Source organism: Ursus maritimus, unplaced genomic scaffold (assembly GCF_017311325.1).
Source record: "Ursus maritimus isolate PB19 unplaced genomic scaffold, ASM1731132v1 scaffold_14, whole genome shotgun sequence".
Lineage (NCBI taxonomy): Eukaryota > Metazoa > Chordata > Mammalia > Carnivora > Ursidae > Ursus > Ursus maritimus.
Window position 1 is genome coordinate 46,714,594 of NW_024423786.1, and position 19,372 is coordinate 46,733,965.

The 19,372-nt window shown below is 47.1% G+C and overlaps 2 protein-coding genes across 3 annotated transcripts; one reads left to right on the plus strand and one right to left on the minus strand.

Annotated features, from left to right (window-relative positions):
• The first annotated feature begins 417 nt into the window (after positions 1-417).
• On the plus strand, positions 418-10,400 carry SLC1A6 (solute carrier family 1 member 6). 2 transcript variants are annotated; one of them, XM_040628176.1, is made up of 9 exons: positions 418-622; positions 802-939; positions 2,480-2,684; positions 3,460-3,502; positions 4,002-4,345; positions 6,863-7,096; positions 8,298-8,492; positions 9,284-9,418; positions 10,205-10,400. In XM_040628176.1, exons 1-9 carry the CDS (start codon positions 418-420, stop codon positions 10,398-10,400), a joined length of 1,695 nt encoding a protein of 564 aa, XP_040484110.1. The 2 variants fall into 2 exon arrangements, with proteins under 2 accessions (XP_040484110.1, XP_040484111.1); XM_040628177.1 differs by lacking the exons at positions 2,480-2,684; positions 6,863-7,096; positions 8,298-8,492; positions 9,284-9,418; positions 10,205-10,400 and having other exon boundaries at positions 4,002-4,032.
• A 1,977-nt stretch (positions 10,401-12,377) lies between these two features.
• On the minus strand, positions 12,378-13,495 carry LOC103677208 (olfactory receptor 7C2). The gene is given in 4 exon segments (XM_008706448.2): positions 12,378-12,492; positions 12,495-12,544; positions 12,547-12,708; positions 12,711-13,495. Coding segments are annotated over 4 exon segments (993 nt in total). The 5' UTR covers positions 13,441-13,495; the 3' UTR covers positions 12,378-12,441.
• Between the last annotated feature and the right edge of the window lie 5,877 nt (positions 13,496-19,372).

A 19,372-nucleotide genomic window follows, 5' to 3' on the forward strand; every position in this document is an offset into this window, starting at 1 on the left:
GGGGGCTAACCCCAGGGTGCCTTATCTAGGGCTCTGCATGCAGTTGGCGCTCAGCAAAGGCTCGCTAGTCTGTTTTGTGAACTGGGACAGCCCCCAGTGGCTGTGAGGATATGCAATCAGGAGGGCTCTTCAGTCAAGGAATGGCAAAAGCGTCCATTACGTTGTGGTCTCCTTCCCCGCCATGCCTGGGAGCGGATTCTGGAGATCTGGACCCTTTTCTACCAGGATGTAACCCCTGAACCCCAGGCAGTGTTCTCAGGTGTCCCAGCACGGGCACCCCCCCAGCAGGTGGACATCGCCCCTCCCCTGTCTGGATTCTGAGTTCCTCGCCAGCTTCCTCAACCCTTTCCCCTGTCCCCACAGCTGCTGTCTGTCTTTCCCTTACCAGAAGGCCCCTCTGTCCCCCGCAGATAGACCATGAGCAGCCACGGGAACAGCCTGTTCCTGCGGGAGAGTGGCCAGCGGCTGGGCCGGGTGGGCTGGCTGCAGCGGCTGCAGGAGAGCCTGCAGCAGAGAGCGCTGCGCACGCGCCTGCGCCTGCAGACCATGACGCGGGAGCACGTGCTGCGCTTCCTGCGCCGGAACGCCTTCATCCTGCTGACCGTCAGCGCCGTGGTCATCGGTGAGCTGGCTGGGAGGGGCAGGGGCTCGGAGAAATTCCCCGCAGGTGCACATCGTCACTCCGCCCACTCATTCTCACTTGCACGCGCGCTTGCCATCACCCCCCGCCCCCAGGACACTTTCACACAAATGGGGCTGAGGGACCCAAACCATTCCACAGAGCCTGCCTTTTGGTCCTAGGGGTCAGCCTGGCCTTTGCCCTGCGCCCGTACCAGCTTACCTACCGTCAGATCAAGTACTTCTCTTTCCCTGGAGAGCTTCTCATGAGGATGCTGCAGATGCTGGTGCTGCCACTTATTGTCTCCAGCCTGGTCACAGGTGAGAGAGCCCAGGCCAGGGTTGGCCTCCCAGACCCCTCCCGGAGCCCCAGCTCAAACCTGGAGCCAAAGCTATCGCAAGCATGGGATCATGTCCCTATCTTAGGACCTCAAACACGAAGCCTGCACCTAGCCCGGAGTTCTTGGCCAAAGCCCAGAGATCTTCATCAGACCAGGTTCCAGACCCCATATGATCCATGCCACTTATCTCAGCAACTTTATCGTGCTTTTTCATGTAGATAAAATACCAGCCTGCCAGGGGCTTACCATCATCCAGAGGTGAAAGAAAGGCTGTGATAGGGCAGCAGGGAAGATAGAATGGCATCAATGGTCAGGGGGTGGGATGTGGGTGAAGGTGTTGGAGATGGAGGTGACAGGATGGTGGGTGGGGGCCCTGGTAGAAATAAGGATGGGCTATGCAGACGTAGGGAAATTTTTCTGTAAATGGCCAGATAGTAAACATTTTCAGCCGTGGGGGCCATACTAACTCTGTCCTAACTACTCAGTTCTGCTCTGGGAGTGCGGGAGCAGCTGCAGGCTCCTCTGTAAACAAACGGGTGTGCTTGTGTTCCAATAAAACTTTATGGACAAAAACAGGCAGGGGGCCAGATTTGGCCCCTACGTGAATGATCGCCAACCTCCAGATTTTGGGATGGGGGTGAAGATAAAGACCTGAAAGAGTGGTTTCTTGGGTTGGGTTTCCCAGAAGCAGAGCCTAAGATGGGGTTATTTGCACAAGTGATCTATCAAGAGATAGCATTCAAGAGAGACCCATGAGGAAGTGAGGGGAGCAAGATGTGGCAGGGAAAGGATCTAAGCAGAGATGTGGGTTCAGAAGAAGGCTGGCCTCCGCTTTATCGCCTGGATAGCTCTGGAGCAGGAGTAATGCTACAGAATTGTTCTTCCCAACTCTGCCCGACTCAAAGCAGCTGGCCTTTTGAATCCCTGTACCAGGCAGCCTTTGGCTTTAGGTCTTCCGTGGGGGTATTTCTGGGCAAAGCAGCCTTTGTCCTGCTGAGGGCCATTCTCCAGAGAAGGTGGCCACACAAACCGTTAGCAGCCAACAGTGCAACAGCCGAAGAGCGGCGTGTTAGCCTGGCAAAGGGATTTTGGATGGAGCACCAAAAGAAGCATCTCACAGATAGTGTATAGTGAGGTGGGCTGCAGGGAGATATCATCTTGGGGTCAATAGCAGGATGAGGAGTTTGGAATGAAGGTGACGTCATGGTGTAACGTAGCCATCAATGGAGGATGGGGTGGGGGTTGAAAAGTTTGGCTTGAAGTAGAGGGAAGGTTAGTGGAGTGGGGCTTGGGGATAAAGGATGGGGGGGAAGGTGTATATGGAAAATAGAATAGGGGTTGAAGAATGATGAGAGGGGTCGAAGGATGGCAGCGTGGGTGCTGGGGTGGCCACAGAAGGAGGAGACGCTCGGTGCAATGCTTGTTGAGCTGGAGGTATGAGGGAAGTAGAGCTGATGGATGGAAGAGCGGGTGGTGGGGTGCGGACGGCGCTGCTCAGGGCTGCACCACCTGTCCTCCAGGTATGGCATCCCTGGATAACAAGGCAACAGGGCGGATGGGGATGCGGGCAGCTGTGTACTACATGGTGACCACGGTCATCGCTGTCTTCATTGGCATCCTCATGGTCACCATCATCCATCCTGGGAAGGGCTCCAAGGAGGGGCTGCACCGCGAGGGCCGCATTGAGACCATCCCCACAGCCGATGCCTTCATGGACCTGGTCAGGTGACGTCCTTTCTAATTTTGATGGGAACTCTGGCCCTAGATGCAAGAAGCCATACTCAAGGAGAGACAAAGGGGACAGGCTGACGCAGCCCGGAAATGCAACACCCAAGTTGAATCTAGTTTATTGGTACCCGTTTTCTGCCTTGGAGCCTTGCACAAATCCTCTGAGAGTAGCTGACTCCTCGGGTGTGATCTTTTGGCCCTTAGTTTCTGGAGGTTTTAGCTGCATCTTGAGATGGGCTCAGAAGAGTGGTGTGTGGTATTCTCAAGCTCCATTGGAAGATGAATGATTCTTTCAAAGAAGCATGATTTTGCTAGCCAGGATCAAGCTTGCCATGGTTATCCCCTGGCCACTGACTGGGGGAAACACAGGTCCACAAGTTATCTGTGTTTTTTGAGGCATCACTGGCACATGTGTGTGAATTGAAGTCTGCGAGGTAGCATAGGTTTCTATGGAAGGGCTCAGAGAGACCTGTATTTGAGGTCCATCTGTACCCCTTATGAGCTGTGCAGCTTTGGGTCACTTCCCTAAGTTCTCTGTGAGGTGGTTTCTTTGTGAATAAAATGGGGACCTCAGTAGTGCTCACTTCTAGAGTTATCGTAGGGTTAGGTCATATATATAGGCAAGCACTTAGCTCAGTACCTGGCCTAGAGTAAGCATTCGCTTGTTGGCTGCCATTATTATGGTTGGTACTGTTGCTATTATTCTTGATATTATCACCCTGGACTCCTTCCCAAGGTCTAACCACTCCCTTCCTCTGATGTTTTTCTGCAGAAATATGTTTCCGCCCAACCTGGTGGAGGCCTGCTTCAAACAGGTCAGGGGGAAGTGCACAGTGTGGTCAAGGAGGTTTGGAGGGTGGGGGGAGCTTGCTGCCAAGTGAGTGGTCCCGGGGTGAGGGATGGGAAGAAGGGCCCACCAGAGCAATGGACAGGGGTGTTTGGAAGAGTCTGGGAGAAAGAATGTACCTCCCATTGGTGGAGTGATCAAGAGAGGATAACGGAAAAGGACTTAGGCCACGAGCTGCCTGGGGATGGTGCTGAAGGAGGAACCGGGGCATCTCACCATAGATGGTTGAGGAGAGAGGCCTCTGAATCCGTTTGAGAAGGGGGCTTTGAGAAATGAAGAATCTATACTCATTCTGCCATGCATTGGTTGATCACTCCTTCATTCATGTATTCCTCGTTCTTCTATGCACTGGTCAAGTCCTCTGAACGAGGCTCTCCAGGGGTGGCAGCCAGGAACTGGTGTTCTACATAAACTTCTTCAGGAGATTCTGATAAATTGATTTTGGCCCCGATCTCTCCATATTTCAGTTCAAGACGCAGTATAGCACGAGGTTGGTAACCAGGACCATCGTGAGGACAGAGAATGGATCTGAGCTGGGCACCTCCATGCCTTCCCCATCCTCAATGGACAATGGAACTAGCCTCCTGGAAAATGTCACCTGGGCCTTGGGCACCCTGCAGGAGGTGCTGAGCTTCGAGGAGACCGTGCCTGTGCCTGGCTCAGCCAATGGCATCAATGCCCTGGGCCTTGTGGTCTTCTCTGTGGCCTTTGGGCTGGTCATCGGTGGCATGAAACACAAGGGCCGAGTCCTGCGGGATTTCTTTGACAGCCTCAATGAGGCTATTATGAGGATGGTGGGCATCATTATCTGGTGAGTGCTGGGCTTTGACAGGGCTGGTAGGTGATGGCTCATGGGAAAGGTGGAGCTGGGACTGGGAAGTCAGGCTGTGGGGCCGCTGCTCAAGGGGCCATTGGGGCCATTTGGCCAAAGTCATTCATATATATATTGGTTAATTTACTAATTTATACATTCACTCATAAACTCATTCACAGACTTATCCACGCATTAATGAAGCCATTGCTTGATTGATTGATTGATTTACAACTCCGCCATGTATTCATTCAAGCTCATTCTTTGACCCACTCATTCATCTCCACATTTGTTATTCTCCCATTCACTCCCTCATGTATTCCCAGCATTCCTTCACGTAACACACTCATTCATTCGCTCGCCTGTTCATTTGTGTCTCATTTGCTCATTTTCTTATTCGTTTATCCACTCATTAGTTATTCCTTACTTGATACATGCGTGCATCCATTTTACCGTTCTCTGTTCCTTCACTCATTCCCCAGACATTTTCCTGGGCTAACTTTGTCTGGAACACAGGGATACACTAAATTCAATCCCTGTCGCCCAGAAGCGTATGAAGTCTTGGAGGAGACAGACATACACTAGGTAAATGTAGTACAAGGTGGAAGGTTCTAGAGCAAAGGGACATTCAAAAAGAGTTGGGAACATGGAGAAGTGAAAAGCCAAGAGAGGGATATGCAGTGAACTCTGCCTGGGAAGGTGAAAAGGAAGTTATGGAAAAGGTCACCTCGTGGTTGGGTCTTGAAAGGCAAGTGGGAAGCCAATAGGACGGGATGGGGAGAGAGGCCCTTCCAGCAGGGGGAAGAGAATATGCAAAGCCTGCAAGAGCCTGAGTTGGCTGGAGAATGGTGGGGAGTTCAGGGAGGTGGGAGCACAGGGTAAGTTGGGAGTGGTGGTGCAAGATATTCACAAGACTGTCTAGTGCCAAACTGGGGGAGACTTTGTACATAATCCCCAGTAATTAGAAAGTTGTGTAGGGGGCTAGAGGCCAAGTTTAAGGCATGGAAAAGCAACTGAGGGGACTATGAAGGGGTAGCTTATCAAGGATAGGCAAGAAGACTGACAAGACGGAAGCTCAACTGAATTGGAAACCATAAACTTATAGTGGTGGTGTTGGCAGTTTCTCCAGATGTGTTAGCTGGGTGAGTGTAGAAGGAAAGAAGCCCCATACAACTGACCTAGGGTTGAAGAATTTTGTGGATGAGGAGGAAGGATGAAGGTGAGGATGATGGGGAGGGGGGTCAGAGAGCAGTCATGGAGGTAGGTCTGGACTGGGAGACAGCTCAGCAACCTCCCATCGGGTCTCACCTTGAGCCCAGCTGAGCCCAGGGGAATACAGCTGTGGCTGGAAAAGTGCCCCACATCCTCCTTCCCACCACCTCAGGGTGGGTCTCATCGTTTCTGACCCAAGCTGCTGTAGCAATTTCCCAAGAGGTCCCTACCTCCTCCAATGCCTCTACCATGAGAACAACCAAGCATAGACTTCAGTTTCTAAGGAGAGAGGAGTAACAGCTGAAGCCTGGTGACAGGTGAATGAAGGCACCACTGGCAGGAACCCACGAGACTAAGATGCGCTGGTTTGTGGGGAGCACAGGTGAGCCCCCGAGAACTCACTTCGGTCTCCTCTCTCTCGCTGCTCCAGCCACACTGGTCTGCTCTCTTCTCCTTCAGCACTTCTAGCTCCTGCTCGTCTCAGTGTCTTTACGTGGTGCCTGCAATTCTTCCCCCTCAGATAGATGTGTCTCTTCTCATTGTCCAGGCCTCTGTCTGAATGTCACATCTCCAGGGAGGCCCTCCCCGACCACTCGTGCTGACGCTGCCCCACTCAGGGGCTGTGCTTTGCAGCTCTCAGCACCCGAAGTTTTTAATTAGGCATTTCTATGTGTCTCGTCTGTTTTCCCCATCAGAATGTAAGCACCACAGGGGCAGGGGCTGTGTGACTGGAGCAGAGTAGGTGCTCAAGAGAGTGGTTGAATAGTAGACAATTTGGTAAGACGCGTGGTTTGGGATGTCTGGGGGAAATTCAGGTGAAATAGCTCAGGGCCGGTGAGTGAGTGAGAATATGCACTTACAGGAAAGAGAACAGGGGCATTGAGGTGACACATTTCGAGCAAACAGAGTTGGAGGCGGTGAATAAGGGAAGTTTGAAGGCCAGTGACGGGGAACCTCTGGGCCACGTCTAGTGAAAGAGTCCCGAAGACAGTGACTATTGGGAAGGGACTTGAATGGTGGAGTGGAGGAAAGAGAGACCTTATGAGATTGTATGCCCTGGAGTCGTAGGAACTTTTCCCTGCTGTTCTGGGTGTGAACTGTGGGTGAGCAGGAAGAGGAAGTGGGATATGTTTGTGGGGCCCATCCCTGTCTGTCAGTGTGGGGGAAGGTTGGGGCTGAGTAGGGTGCCGTATGGTGGGCGCTGCCTGGCTCCACGGGCTTATATGGGCAAAGCCTTGGAGATGCCAGCTCTGATCTGTAGGGGAAGTCATGAGGGAGCTCTGACAGGTGTCTGGCTTGGCCTAGGTACGCACCTGTGGGCATCCTGTTCCTGATCGCTGGGAAGATCCTAGAGATGGAGGACATGGCCGTCCTGGGGGGTCAGCTGGGCATGTACACCCTGACCGTCATTGTGGGCTTGTTCCTCCATGCTGGTGGTGTCCTGCCTCTCATCTACTTCCTCATCACCCACCGGAACCCCTTTCCCTTCATCGGGGGAATGCTGCAGGCCCTAATCACTGCCATGGGCACGTCTTCCAGGTACGGCTTCATCCCCTGCCCTTGGTACTTTCCTGAGGTTCACTGTTTGTGGTTCACAGGCTCTCCTAGGAGTCCTGACCACCCCCCCCATCTCCCACACTGAACCTCATCTGAGCTGTGTGGTAATGTCAGTGGCTTCTGAAAGTCTGCAGGTCAGTTGACACCTGGGTGCCGATCTTTGTCCCAGGCTGGCTCTCCTGACCTGTTTTCCACATTTTCTATTTCTCTATTTTATATGGAGGAGAACCAGCTGCCAATTTTGATGTTAGGACCAAGGTTCCAACTTGCCCCATATTCTGTATCATTTTCTAGCTCAGAGTCTCATTTCCCCTCGAGATGGTCTCTGGGAGCTCACTTGGCTTCTTTCTCCTTTTCTTTGTGGTTTTATGGGGTTAATAAAGAGCTTCCCTTTCCCCCATCATCCAAATTCAAAATAGTTTGAGAAGTATCCCAAGAGCCAACCAGATGGAAGGATAATGTCATTGTTGTTGCTCATAATTCTGCCGGGAGAATGTGCCTTTTGGTCTTTGGCCAATGGGATTGATGCCATTGTAGCCTAGTATGAAACTCAACTGATCACCGCAGGGCTGGATCCCCAGAGGCCTTCTCTGTGGGGCCAGGCTTCTCACTGCATGACATCAAGCTGACCAGGCAGAGCACGTGTTTTGCGGACAGGCCAATTCCAAGTGAGATGTCCACTCCTTCAGCTAAACTCACCCATCAGTTGGGTTGCTCTTCCCCTGCTGGGGAGTGGTGGGGAGAGACCAGGAGGGTTAGTGTAGCTGAGGTTGCTCCCTGAGCTACAGGAGTGGGGATTAGGGGTCCCTGTAATTCTTCTCTCTTAACCCTGCAGGTGTGGGAGGTCAGCAGACCCCTAGTCCTTTCCTTTCTGGGAGTGGAAAGTTCACTAGTGGCATGCACAAGTGTCAAGTAATTAGCCTGAAGCTATTGGCTTTAAGTGGGTCAAGAGACCTTCAACCTAGGGGACCCCCACTGCCATGTGCTTCTTGCATCATGAGGAGCCTTTCCTCTCTGTGCACATTTACCAACCTCTGAAATGTTATGTGTCTGCCATCCTCCCCTTGCTCTGGCTCCCACGTTGTCTCCCAGTGTTCTCAGCAGAATCCCTCCTTTGGCCCATGGCTGCTCCAGCCCCACCCTGCCACCCCCCATTCTCAGCCTCCAGGGCTCTCTCCTCTAGCTCTGCAACACTGCCCATCACTTTCCGCTGCCTGGAGGAGGGCCTTGGTGTGGACCGACGCATCACCAGGTTCGTGCTGCCCGTGGGGGCCACCGTCAACATGGACGGGACCGCCCTGTATGAGGCTCTGGCCGCCATCTTCATCGCCCAAGTCAACAACTATGAGCTCAACCTGGGCCAGATCACGACCATCAGGTGAGGTGGTCTTGAGTGGGATCTGCCAGCAGGTGAGACCTAAGAAGTCATTAGCTTGGCTAGGGGTGGAGGGAGCCTCAGCTTGAGGTCAAGGGAGGCTTTGAATGTTGGAGGGGGGATGTGGGAAGAGCCCAGCCGCCCATGAGGCTAAAGGTGAGACTTTGCAGCCTGAGGCTATCAGGAGCTGGCCAGATGTTTCAGTCCCATCTTCTCTCACATACTATCGTGGGAGATCCCTTTGCCCAGTATTTCCCAAAGTATGGCTGGTGGATCCTAATAACCTGAGGCTCTTATAAGAAAGATGGATCCCTGGGCCTCATCACCCAGAGGTTCCAATGTGGCCATTATAAATATAACAGCAAATGTCACCTCCTTCAGGCCTTTGCTCTGGCGTCACCTGCTCAGAGAAGTGTTCCCTGAATTATTCTATTTAAAATTGCACGGTTTGGATTTTTGTAGGCCAAACCATTTCTCTGTTATGCCATCTGCCTTAGTATATGTTTTAAGTAATCATCTTGCTTATTGCCTGTCTCCCCCAGTAGAATGTAAGCTCTGTCTGGGCAGGGATTTTCTTCTAAGGGAGTTTCTACTAGGTGTCTAGCATCTAGTAAATGCTCAATAAATATGAGTTGAAAGAATACATTTATTGAAGGCTGCTTTTTATTTTCAGGCACTTAATTTAAGATTTTCCCAGGGAACCACCTCTTCCCTTCTGTTGTGCCCTTTTTCACTCTCTTCCTCGTCTTCTCCTTCCCACCTCCTGCCTCCCTGTGTTCTTTGTCCACGTACAGTATCACGGCGACAGCAGCCAGCGTTGGGGCTGCTGGCATCCCCCAGGCGGGTCTGGTCACCATGGTCATTGTGCTCACATCGGTCGGCCTGCCCACTGAAGACATCACGCTGATCATAGCTGTGGACTGGTTCCTGTGAGTGTTCTTCAGATGCTGGTGCAATCTTTCCTCAACCCACCCACCCCTGCTTTCCTTGTGAGACCCCCAACCCGTGGACCCTCATTCCAGCAAGGACACAGAGTTCTAGAATTTTAGAGTAGAAGGGAAGCCTTGGAGAATACTCCAAACCATGGCCTGTAGAGCCCAAATTCCATAGGGTTAACCTTGGGAAGTAGGATGGGGAGGAGATGAGCAATGGAGGCTTTACCTATGAGCCTGAAAAGCCCTTGTACATGCTTTATGGAGAAGTCACAAAGAGGTGATCCATGGGACAGAGCTGGCTTGCAAATTTTTGTTGTTGTTGGTTTATGTTTTTAATTCTCACCTTTGAAAAATGGGAGGTTTACATTAAAAAAAGTCTGGACTTTCCTCCCCATTTGGGAGCTGTCAGGTGGACTTGAGTCCCATTTAGACAGTCTCCAGTCTGGCCTGATTTACTCATGGTAGTTACCTTCCTCATCCTGTATGCTGTTCAGCCCACAACCTCGAATTTTTTCTATCAGATGTTTACATCCTTAAAAAGAAAGAATTGCATTGCTAAGTTCACATGTGAGCCTATCAGTGTTGATCCAACCTGCATCTGTTAGAAGGGGAAACTGAGGACATAGAGGGGAGGCACCTGCTTGAGGTTATGTGGTCGTGGATGGAACATGAGCCCCAACTCCCAGGCACAAGGAACCCCTCCACCCTGCTACACCCTCTCCTCCATGAGCTCTTCAAACCTCGGCTAACACTGGCTTTTCTTTCCCCACCCCTCCCCAGTGACCGACTTCGCACAATGACTAATGTCCTGGGGGACTCTATCGGAGCAGCCGTCATTGAGCATTTGTCTCAGCGGGAGCTGGAGCTGCAGGAAGCCGAGCTCACCCTCCCCAGCCTGGGGAAGCCCTACAAGTCACTCATGGCACAAGAGAAGGGGGCATCTAGGGGACGGGGAGGCAACGAGAGTGCCATGTGAGGGGCCTCCAGCTCTGCTGCCCAGAGAGGAGGGAATGGGGCTGGGGTGGGGGGTCCTAGGGAAGACCCGCTGCCCGAATGACCGTGCGCTGAACACACACGTTCTGTCTGGCTTGTTTGGTGGAAACCGAGATAAAGGAGCAGGAACGAAAGGATGTCCAAGGCCTCCATTTCTCTCTGAGAGCATGGGGAGAACTTGTGGAGGGCAGTAAGCAAGGTGGGGAGGAAATACTTCCTCTGGGACTGGGGATAAGGGCAGTTTTGGGTCCCACAAGCTGAGGGGTCAGCTCATGTTATGTATTTTCTCAAGGAGTGGTGGAATTGAAGAGGTAAAGGAAAACCACCGTTTATTGTAATAAAACAATGTTCATGGCCTCTAGGTCAGGGGTTCCCAAGACCTTCAATGATTTGCCAGAAGGACTCGTGGAACTTGGAAAAGCTGTGATGCTCGCATTTATGGCTTACTGCAGTGAAACGATACTGATTAAAATCTGCAAGGACAAAAGTTGCCTGGGGCAGGGTCCAGAAGACACCAGACATGGGCTTCCAGTTGTCCCCTCTTTGTGGAATACCGTGGATGCCCTTAATTCTCTCAGCAATGATATGTGACAGCACGTATGAATACTGACAGCCAATGAAACTCACTTGAGCCTTGGTGTCCAGGATTTGTACTGGGAGTCTGTCTTGTAGGCACAGAGTGCTTCACTACTCACTCTTCAGCCCCCACAGAAGTCAAATGAATATAGTATTGTCCAGCGCCTCCGGTGAACCAAAACAGGCATTCACCATAAATTACATTGTCAGCATAGACGACCTGGCATGGCTCAGGGCCCCAAAGACACTTTTATCAAGGAGGATATTCCAAGGACTCTGGGATTATTTCCCAGGAGCCAGTCAAGGGCAAGTCCATTCTCTGGAATATGCAGGCTTTGAGTACCCCTAGCCCTCCAAGTTAACCCTTTACTTCATATACCCATGGCTGGGAATAGAGGAAGCAGCTTCCCATGGGGATGAGTAGCTGGGTCTTGTCGTCCCAACTCTTGACCCCGAAACCAGTTGGCTCAGATACCCCCATGCTGGCCTCAGGAAGCTTCTGTCTCCTTACTCCACCGGCAAGCCTAATGAACCAGGTGGGACATTAAATGAGACCTTAACAAAGCCTTGGGGAAAACACAAGTAAATAGAGAGTAACATGATTCCCGATGTCATGGGTATAACTCAACTGTATAACCCTCTTGTTCCAGAAACACAACATAAGCTTTTTCTAAATCAAATTAAACTTCACCTCTCTCAAGGGGGAAGGGACCTTCAAGCACAGTTATGTTTGGGGATGCCTCCTCCCCCACTCTTTAGGATCCTAAGAGAACCCTTGGGCATATGTAATTGAGAGAACTTGGAAGAAGGGATCCAAGAATTCTTTAACTTCTTTGCAGTCACCATGGAAACATTTGTGTCAGAGATTGGAGAAGTCCATGCAAAGGCAAGAAGCTTATAAAACATCCTACTCCACATTTGACTCTGGGGAGCTTTGCCTGGGATCCCAGTCTCAAACCAGAATTTCTGCCTGTAGCCCATGGTCAATGGTCTGTGTCTGCAGAAATCTCCTTGTGGGAGTGGGGTGGATGAGTTTGCTAGGGCTGCCGTGACAAAGTGCCACAGGCTGGGTGACTTAAACAACAGGAATTTATTTTCTCATAGTTCTGGAGGCAAATCTTTGACTTGATTCCATTCACATAACCTTAGAAAACATCTCTTTAAATGAGTTTGCAGGGCAACATTTCCCAATTAGGCACACAACCCATCACCTTGAGGGTATCAAACACATGAGATTTGATTTATTTTTTAAGAAATCCAAACCGTCACTGAAGATTATGGAGAAAATAGAAGGTTCTATTCATATCAAGTTAAAATGACTGGTTACAAAGTGAAAAAAGGAATCCACGATGGAACCTGAAGAAATATAGAGGGCAGGGAAGGACCAAGGAAAGTCTTGCTCGAAAACATGTAAAATTAGGAAAAATAAAAATATTGCATGAAGGAAACTAAGATTTGTTGTCCTCAGTATTGTGTGCCCAGTTACTCAGGAGAGTCCTGTGATGGTCCTGACACCGAGAGGCACCACCCTGTGGAAGAGTGTGCCCAGGCCCCCTTCATGTCACTGTTCCTCAGGCTGTAGATGAAGGGGTTCAGCATTGGGGTGACAATGGTGTACATCACCGAGGCCACCAGACTCGTCCTGGAGGATGAAGTCACTGCAGAACTAAGGTAGACCCCAAGGCCTGTGCCATAGAACAAGGAGACCACGAGAGGTGAGACTCACACGTGGAAAAGGCTTTGTACTTGCCCCTGGCTGATGAAATTCTCAGGATGGAGGAGAAAATCTGAGAATAAGAAAAGAGGATCCCACAGAGGGGAAAAAGACCTAGGACAATGGTCACAAAATACACCACTATGCTATTGATGAGGGTGTCAGAACAAGCGAGCTTCAGGACTTCAGGAAGATCACAAAAAAAGTGTGGGATTTCCATGTTTGTGCAGAAGGACAGCGTCAAAAGGGTCAAGGTCTCGAGCAGGGAGCCCATGACACTGATGCACCTGGACCCCAGAGCCAGCAGCCCACAGAGCTGGGGGTTCATGACGACTGAGTAGTGCAGGGGGTGACAGATGGCCACAAAGCGGTCATAGGCCATCACGGTCAGGAGTAAATTGTCCAGGCATCCAAACACAATGAAAAAAAATATCTGGCTGAGGCATCCTGCATATGTTATGGCTTTGCTCTGAGTCTGGATGTTCAGCAGCATCTTGGGGATGGTGGTGGAGGTGAAGCAGATGTCTACAAAGGACAGGTTGGAGAGGAAGAAGTACATGGGGGTGTGGAGGTGGGGGTCTGAGCAGATGGCCAGGATGATGAGCACATTCCCAAGTACGGTGGCCAGATACGTGGACAGAAACAACCCAAAGAAGAAAGGCTGCAGGTCCAGTTCCTCTGTGAATCCCACGAGGAGAAAATTTCCAACTCCTGTTTGATTTCCTCTTTCCATGGGCCTACTGGATTGGCCCAGAACGAGGAAAAAAGCAACACAAGATTCACTCCAAATAAGCATTCCCCAGAATGATGGAAATTTCCCTAATCCAAATGCAGGGGATTCATGAAGTCATTCATTCGACTAATGATTGGCTTTCTTTGCTGACAAATTGTAGTTACCATTGCTACCTGGAAAAATTGTCTCTAAGATGAGTGGTTCTCAAATTGTGGTCCCTGACTAGCATCATCAGCATCACCTGGGAACCTGTTGGAAATGCACATTTTCAGGCCCACCTGACCTAATGAATCAGATGCTCTCGGTGTGGAGCCAGCATTCTGTGCCTTGACAGGCCCTCCTGGGGACTCTGATGCATACCCAAGTTTGAGGAGCACTGCTTTAGTGTTGTCTGCATCCCTAAGCAGTCCTCCCTAATGCCTGCTCCTGTACTTTCTACTCAGTGCTTGTGGGAATGAAGAATTCCCTAATGCCAGGCAGATCTTCTAATCTTTGAGAGGTTCATTCATTATCCTGCCTTTCTGTAATTTCTATATCTTAGATCCTCTGGACCTTGGGTGCTCCCCCTGCTAAGAAAAACAAACCAATGTTGTGATTTTTAATCATCATCTATATTTTATTTATATTATCAATGTCCCTATATAAATTCAACAAAAATGGAATTTATAAATATAGTGTCCCAGAGTTTCTTATTTACTTATTTATTTATTTATTTATAAATTTTTAAAATTACTTTCTAAATTCCAGTACAGTTAATGTACAGGGTTAGATTAGTTTCAGGTGTAAAATACAGTGATTCAACAATTCCATACATGTCTCGGTTCTTATCATGATAAGTGCACTCCATAATCTCCTTCACCTACTTCACCCGTCCCTCACCTGCCAACCACCAGTTTGTTCTCTATAGTTAAGAGTCTTTTTTGTTTGCCTCTTTTTTCTTTGTTTTTTAGTGTGTGTTTTTTTTTGTTTTTTTTTTTTCTTTAGTTTTTATTTAAAACCTTGTTAGTTCACATGCAGTGTAATATTAGTTTCAGGTGTAGAATTTAGTGATTCAACACTTCCATACAATATCTGGTGCTCATCACAAGTGCCCTCCTTCATCCCCGTCACCTAGTTCACCCTTACCCCCACCCACCTCCCCTTTGCTATCCATCTGTTTGTTCTCTAGAGTTAAGGGTCTATTTCTTGGTTTGTCTCTCTCTTTTTCTCTCCTCTGATTGCTTATATTGTTTCTTAAATTCCATATCTGAGTGAAATCATACAACATTTGTCTTTCTCTGACGGACTGATTTCACTTAGCATGATACCCTCTAGATTCATCCATGTTGTTGCAAATGGCAAGATTATATTCTTTTTTATGGCTGAGCAATATTCCATTGTATATGTATACTACGTCTTCATTCATTTGTCAATTATGGTGTCCAAGACTTTCTAAATATTGAGTTTGTCTTCACATAAGTTCATCTTTTATTTTTAGCCTTATCATAGTATAACTGATTACAAAAATTGCACATATCCAGTATATACATGTTGATAAGTTTACACGTATGCATTCACCTGCGGTATCATCACTACAATCAAGGTAATAAACATATCTTTCACCATCCAAAGTTTTCTTGTATTGTTCTGAGTGGTTTTTTTGGTGTGGTAAGGATACTCACAATTTATCCTCCTAACATATTTTGAAGTGTACTATCCGGCATTATTAACTATACCTACGATGTTACACACCAGATCTCTAGAAATTGTTCATCCTGCACAACAGAAATTTTATACCCATTGAGCAACAATTCCCTATTTCCCCTCCTCCCAGCTACTGGCAACCCACATTCTATTCTCTGCTTCTGTGAGTGTGATGATTTTAGATACTTTATGTAGGTGGAGTCATGCAGTATTTGTACTTCTGTGTCTGGCTTATTTCACTTAGCATAATGTCCTCCAGGTTCATTCACGGTGTCACAGATGGCAGGATTTCTTTTCCTTCCCCCCCCTTTTTTTAAAAGATTTTATTTATTTGACAGAGAGAGAGACAGCCAGCGAGAGAGGGAACACAAGCAGGGGGAGTGCAAGAGGCAGAAGCAGGCTCCCAGTGGAGCAGGGAGCTTGACGCGGGGCTCGATCTCAGGACTCTGGGATCATGACCTGAGCTGAAGGCAGATGCTTAACTGACTGAGCCACCCAGGTGCCCCAGATGGCAGGATTTCTGCACAGTATTTTAATGTATTTTAGATTTAATGTCATTAATAATGATATTCTCCCAAATTATATCTCCAATATTGCTATTATATTAGGAAGTCTTTTGATTTTTTTGGTATTTATAAAGTATGTGCATTTTCTGGATTTTATTTATAATTTTAAGTTTTTCTAAAATATTTACATACTTTCTCCAAATAATATTAATTTACAACACCTAGTTATCTTTAGGTCTTTTTACATTGGTATGAAATTTCACAATACTGCTCAAATTCATAGTAAGAGTTCTTCCTTTCTTTCAAAAGTATAATCCTGGAGTTTTGTAATTTTGTAAGACATTGACCATAATTGAGGATATAAAAATATTTTTATCAACTTAACTTGCATTTTTTAATTCCTAGATACCTTAGAGTGTCTTTTAAAGACATAAGTGTTTTGTGATTAACAATTAAGAAAAAATAATGTTAGATCTGATCTCTATATTCCCTAATAAATTTCTTTTTTAAGAAGTTTTTATTTAAATTCCAGTTACTTAACATACAGTGTAATATTAATTTTAGGTGTACGATTTAGTGATTCTAATATTTACTTTTTTTTTTAAGTAAGCTCTACACACAACATGGGACTTGAACTCATGACCCCAAGATCAGAGTTGAATGTTCTACTGACTGAGGCAGCCAGGTACCTACATGCCCTAATAAATTTCAATGTTTGATGTTAAGAGTGGAACAAGAGAACATACAGTCTATTAGAAGAAAATAAATAAAAAACATAGGTAATATAAATTTATAAATGAAGATACATAATCTTTGAAAGTAGTTCTCTCTGAATAAAAAGTCTAAAAATAAGAGAAAAAAGAGAAGAGAAATAAGAGAAGAAAAGATCAGTAAATGGGCCATAAACTGAAAAAAAATTCTTAATGATAAAATGTGCCATGCAGAAAATTAGAATATAACAAATAATAAAAAAGAATGAATCTTGCCATTTGCAATGACGTGGATGGAACTAGAGGGTATTATGCTAAGTGAAATAAGTCAGAGAAAGACAAATACCATGATTTCACTCACATGTGGACTTAAAGAAACAAAACAGATGAACATGGGGGAAGGGAAGGAAAAATAAATAAAATGAAAACTGAGAGGGAGGCAAGCGGCCATAAAAGACTCTTAACTATACAGAACAGGGAGTTGCTGGAGGGGAGGTGGGTGGGGGATGGGCTAGACAGGTGTTGGCCATTTAGGAGGGCACTTGATGCAATGGGCACTGGATGTTGTATGTAAGTGATGAATCACTAAATTCTACTCCTGAAACCAATACTACACTATATATTAACCAACTTGAATTTAAATAAAATCGTGGAAGAAAAAAAATTTATGACAATTTGAAAGATTCAAAAAAAAAAAAAGAAAGTCTACTATTTCGATTGTTGTTTATCAACACCTGGGAAATTACAACTAATGCAATTCAAGGAGAAAAAGACATAAAGAACTTTAAGTATGGAAAACAACTATTTTTCACTGTTTGAAGCTAATGGATTGCCTGCGGGTAGTGAATTGGCCCTGAAAACCTCTGAACTGAGAATGATTTTAGTAACCCAGTTGATACAAAACACATATAAAACCCAGGAGCCATTTTAAAGTAACATTCGGTGGCATGAAAGTACATTTGGTGTGTTTAGCAATCATTGCTTCTATCTTGTTCCAAAATGTTTTCATTACCATGGGAACTCTGAACTATTTTTGTAACTTTCTGTAATGTTAACAGTCAAAAATAAAAATTAGCAAAAAGAAAAAAATGGGTGCAAGAGAAAAAACCCCTAGCAGTGTTCATACGTGCATTACATCACTCAGAAAATAGATCACAGGGCCACCTGCGTTGCTCAGTCAGCTAAACAACCGACTCTTGATCTCAGCTCAGGTCTCCATCTCGGGGTCGTGAGTTCAAGCCCTCTGTTGGCCCCCACGCTGAGCATGGAGCCTAGTTGGAAAAAAAAGGGATCACAATTGTTTCACATGTTAACACAAATATAAATCTCCTGGAATAGGGACTGGAAACTTGCGAAAACACAGTAAATGAGAATGATGCATTCATTAAATTAGCTAAAATTCCTTGAGGACCTCCATGTGTCAAACACTTGTGCTGTGTTTTTTTTTTTATGCCTTATCTTATCTTATCATCATTACTATATTTTTGTTTCACAAACGAATATGTGTTTGCAGTAACACAGTGATGAGAATGAACAGATATAGGTTCTAACGAGGTGATAGAGACAATAAAAACCCCTCCCGAGCATCACCTCCCTTAATTTATTCCTCACGTTAACCTTCGGAAGTGGGTACTACTATTCTCCTAATTTTACAAATGTGGAAGCTGAGGCACAGAACATCAAGTAACTTAATAGATCAGAAGATGTATGAATGGACTCTTAAGTGCGAAGTGCGTGGAATCCCAGGGAACGTTTTCTTGCTGGAATGAATAAATGAAGATTTTCCAGATGAAAGAACACAGGAGTGTCTTTGATAGAGGAGAACAGAGGTGCTTGTAATGGCTCCCAAAAAAACCGAGAGGAGGGGAAATTGAAAGACACAGGAATGGAACTGTGTGGGATGTTTTAAGTAAGTGGACTCTCATCAGCATCTTATCCCTGTTTGTACCCCCCAAAATTCATCCTCTGAGACCTTTGCCTGCCCCCATACCTCTTTCCCACAGCAGACACTCTGATGGCATCAGGGCACCTCTAGTTCTGTGTGTCCTTTATTCCCTGGGGGACGGATATTCAACTCAGCTCCGGGGAAAGGTAGGGAGGTGCCGTCAGGTACCTGTTCTCTGAATGAGCGCAGCTGATCTCCCTCCTTCCGGGACAGTCAAGCCGTAGATGAGGTGAGGACATTGCATATTTACTATTTATAGGTCCTCGGAGGCTGGATTCTGACAATTCTCATTAAATTAATTGTGCTGTTATTAATTTATCCTCTGAGCAACTTGTTTCCCATGGGTGAGGGAACTAAAATGGAAAAGAACTTCTCTTCTGCTAGGTTTGTTCTCTTGGGAGCATCTTGGATGTCAGATGTGTGTATATGCTGCCCCCTGGCCCCTAAGTCATGGTGTTCTTTTCTCCATGGGCCTGACCTTCATTGTCTTCTTTTGTGAACATTTCCTCAACATTTGACGTGGAATTTCTTTTTTTTTTCTTTTTTCAGATTTTATTTATTTATTTGTCAGAGAGAGAGAGAGAGAGAAAGAGAGAGAGAGCATAACCAGGGGGAGCAGCAGGCAGAGGGAGAAGCAGGCTCTCCGCTGAGCAAGGAACCCGATGCAGGACTCGATCCCAGGACTCTGGGATTGTGACCTGAGCCGAAGACAGACGCCTAACCGACTGAGCCACCCAGGCGTCCCTGACATGGAATTTCTTTGTCTATCAAAGGCAGAAGCAGGTGTATTTTTCAAGAATCTATGAGTCCCAAGCACTTTGACTTGGGATTGTGAACAGGGATCTGAACCACACCCAGCTCCCAACAAGCGTTGGGTAGTTACAAGGAAGAAGGGCGGAGAGGGGTCATTGTATTTGGTGGAGGGTAATAAAAAAGCTCATTAATTTGCTGCACATGTAGAATTTTCATTGCAAATTCCCCCAGATCCATTTAGTTTTTTCATCTGGAGTAAACACAGTCATAGCTTTAAGCTTACATGGCAGACTTTTTCTGGCTATATCCCCAGGTAGGCTATTCAGGGCACTCTT